This window comes from Colobus angolensis, unplaced genomic scaffold, assembly GCF_000951035.1.
Source record: "Colobus angolensis palliatus isolate OR3802 unplaced genomic scaffold, Cang.pa_1.0 Scaffold519, whole genome shotgun sequence".
In the NCBI taxonomy this organism is placed as follows: Eukaryota; Metazoa; Chordata; class Mammalia; order Primates; family Cercopithecidae; genus Colobus; species Colobus angolensis.
The window spans coordinates 371,301-374,924 of NW_012118699.1; the positions used below are offsets into that span (position 1 = coordinate 371,301).

The 3,624-nt window shown below is 45.4% G+C and overlaps 1 gene segment (V, D, J or C); it reads left to right on the top strand.

Moving 5' to 3' along the window:
- The first annotated feature begins 2,532 nt into the window (after nt 1–2,532).
- LOC105525096 overlaps nt 2,533–3,624 on the top strand; it is a 14,835-nt gene continuing 13,743 nt past the window's right edge. The window contains 2 exon segments of the V gene segment in view: nt 2,533–2,768; nt 2,872–3,197. Of these exon segments, the coding sequence occupies nt 2,615–2,768; nt 2,872–3,188 (471 nt within the window).

Here is a 3,624-nt window from a genome sequence, read left to right on the forward strand (position 1 = left end):
AGTGTCTGTAACCCACGGGGATGAAGACGCTGTGGTGTGTCTGTGTGCCTGTAACCCAGCTTTAAAGAGGAGTGAAGCACTGACATAGGCTGCAATTTGGATGAGCCTTGAAAACATTGACTGAGTGAACTGAGGTAGACACAGAGGTCCACATCCCAAATTGTCTCATTGATATGAAGTACGGAGAGCAGGAAAACTCCAAGAGACGGATCTCAGGAGGTGAGTGGAGGGGAAACAGAGAGTGACCGCTTAGTGGAGGTGAGGTTTCCTTTTTGGTGAGGAAAATGTTCCAAAACCAAATAGCGGTGATACTTGCACAGCATTGCGAATATGTAAAGTATTACTGACTATACACCTACCGAGGGCTAAAATGGTAAATTTTATGTTATGTGTATCTCAACACAATAAAAATGAATGCCACATTTTGTTTAGTGTATCAACAACAATAATATCTCGGTTTAAACGCTGGATTCCCCAACAGAACCAGGACTTCCTCCTGGAGCTGGATCCAAAAGCCCCTAGGGAAGGGACTGGAGTGGGTCAGGTGCACAGGTCATGAAGGAAGCACAAATTCCAACCCACTCCTCGAGAGTCCAGTCACCACCTCCAGATCTATGTCCAAAAACGGGTCTCCCCTATGACTGAGCTACGGGAGCAACAAGCACAGAACCATGTTTGTTTGTTTGTTTTTCAGAGAGAGTCTTGCTGTGTCACCCAGGCTGGAGTGCAGTGGGACAATCTTGGCTCAATACAACCTCCACATCATGGGTTCAAGCGATTATCCAGCCTCAGCCTCCAAGTAGCTGGGACTGCAGGCACCCATCACCACACTTGGCTAATTTTTGTATTTTTGATAGAGTTGGGTTTTCACTATGTTGGCCAGGCTGGTCTTGAACTCCTGACCTTGTGATCCACCTACCTTGGCCTCCAAAAGTGCTGGGATTTCAGGTGTGAGCCACTGTGCCCGGCCACAAACAAGTATTTTTAAGCAAAAGACACAGTGAGGAGACATCAGTGTGAGCGCACACACAAACCTTCCGGTGGGGGTTTACAGGACAGCAGAGGGTGCTGAGGACAGGAGCCAGCGCCCAGGAACCAGCAGGGAAACCCAGGGGGCACATGGCACTGCATGAGGTCTCAAGACCACTGTGGGGCTCAGTGGTCAGGCGGGCTCAAGGGTCAGCCTCAGAGCAGGTGTAGCAGGTGGGGAAAGGCCTGAAGACAGGTTTTAGTGTCACCTTCTCATTCCACCACTAGACACGACATCTATTCTAATGTGTATGAGTGTTTATGTGTTTAGAGAATAACATTTATATTATGAATCTATAGCCATATGTGGGTGCATCAAGTTACCCTCATCAACCTATGGGGACTCTGGCCATTAGGAATAAGTCCCTGCATTTGAGGACCTCACAAATTAATACTTACGTAGAATCACTTTATTTTCAGTCTCCTTTCCTCCCTCTTTCTTTCTTTCTCTCTCACACACTGACATATGCACGGGGTGCCGTAACGTTAATTACCTGAGGTATTACAGAATATTGATTCATTTGCAACTTGACCAGTTTTTCTGCTGTTCATGTTGCTGTAAGATCTAGAACATGTTTCTCAGCTGTGTACTCCTCTAAGCTGAGCAGCAGCTTTATTTCAAATACAAAGAAACTGAAACCAATCCAAATACCAATCAGCACCTTTATCAGTAAACAAATTGTGGAAAAGTCGTTTATTGGAATAGTACCCACTACTGCAGTCAGTTAATGTTGGATCCGATCAACAGCATGGTTCAATTCACAAGTACATGCGATGAGTACAATGAGCCAAAGCACATACATACGATTCCGTTTTATAAACTGTACAAAGCGAATACTCATAGGAAGCTACATAACAAAGATCCCTAACTGACTTCTCCATAGTAAGAGAAGTGAAGGTATAGGAAGGAGAAATTGCGGGAGACAAAGAGAAAATTGAGAGGCAAATTGATTTGTTTTCTCTGTGAATGATGATTAGGTCAATGTCTGTCAAATGGTGAACATATTATGTGAAGATTATGTCAGTATTACCTCATTAAAACTATTAAAAATAAAAGTCTAATGTGGTAGAAGATGAGGAGAGAAATAAAAATAATACTTATGACAAGAAAAGTCATGAACTCCTGAATACTCACATGAATTAACCCTCAGTTTTTCTGTATTACTTAGAAAGACACCAAGATACAGCCAAATAATGTCACAGTATCATAATAAGAAGATTGTTTTGTAAACCTCACTTGTAATTTCTAGCTCTTTCCTAGACTTAATTTAGGAAACAGTTGGATCTAATCGTGAGAAACGCAGGCCAGACACTGAGACTGGCTCTTACCAGATTTGAGCTCTTAGACATGTCACATGGCCCCTCCATGCTTGGGGGTTTACATTCACATCTGTAAATGAAGGAAACATTGACTCCCAAGGAATATATTTCATGTGCATGTAAAAGTATGAAGGCTAATGAGAATTAATTACTTATGAAGTATAATCACCCACATCCACTCTTGGACACAGCCCACTCTGATGCATCCCTTACAGATCTCATTATATAGTAGAAGACATGCAAATAGGGTCCTCCCTCTGATTATATGAAAACTAACCTAGCCCTGACCCTGCAGCCCTGGGAGAGGAGTCCCAGCCCTGAGATTCCCAGGTGTTTCCATTCGGTGATCAGCACTGAACACAGAGAACTCACCATGGAGTTTGGACTGAGCTGGGTTTTCCTTGTTGCTATTTTAAAAGGTGACTCATGGAGAAATAGAGATGTTGAGTGTGAATGAACATGAGTGAGAGAAACAGTGGATTTGTGTGGCAGTTTCTGACCAGGGTGTATCTCTGTTTGCAGGTGTCCAGTGTGAAGTGCAGCTGGTGGAGTCTGGGGGAGGCGTGGTACAGCCTGGGGGGTCCCTGAGACTCTCCTGTGCAGCCTCTGGATTCACCTTTGATGATTATGCCATGAGCTGGGTCCGCCAAGCTCCAGGGAAGGGTCTGGAGTGGGTCTCTGGTATTAGCTGGAATGGTGGTAGCACAGGCTATGCAGACTCCGTGAAGGGCCGATTCACCATCTCCAGAGACAACGCCAAGAACTCCCTGTATCTGCAAATGGGCAGGCTGACAGCTGAGGACACGGCCTTGTATTACTGTGCAAAAGATACACAGTGAGGGGAAGTCAGTGAGAGCCCAGACAAAAACGTCCCTGCAGGAAGACAGGAGGAGCCTGGGCTGCAGAGGGCGCTCAAGACCCACTGAGCACAGGGTTAGTTCTGGGGCAAGTTGCTCAGGAAGGTTAAGGGCTGGTTTCCTTTCAGAGTCTTAGTAATTTCTCCATCTAACAGTTTCCCCAAGAACCCTGTCTAGATCTGTGATCTGGATCTGCCAAGACTGCCTGTGTCACCTTCCTCACCTGTGACTTTGGGGAGCTGATCGTGGACACTCTAGTGTGTAGGATTTCTTGGTGACAGCAATTGTGTCTTCTGTCTAGGCATGTCTAGGGCTGACAGCAATTGTGTCTTCTGTCTAGCCGTGTCTAGGGCTGACAGCAATTGTGTCTTCTGTCTAGGCATGTCTAGGGCTGACAGCAATTGTGTCTTCTGTCTAG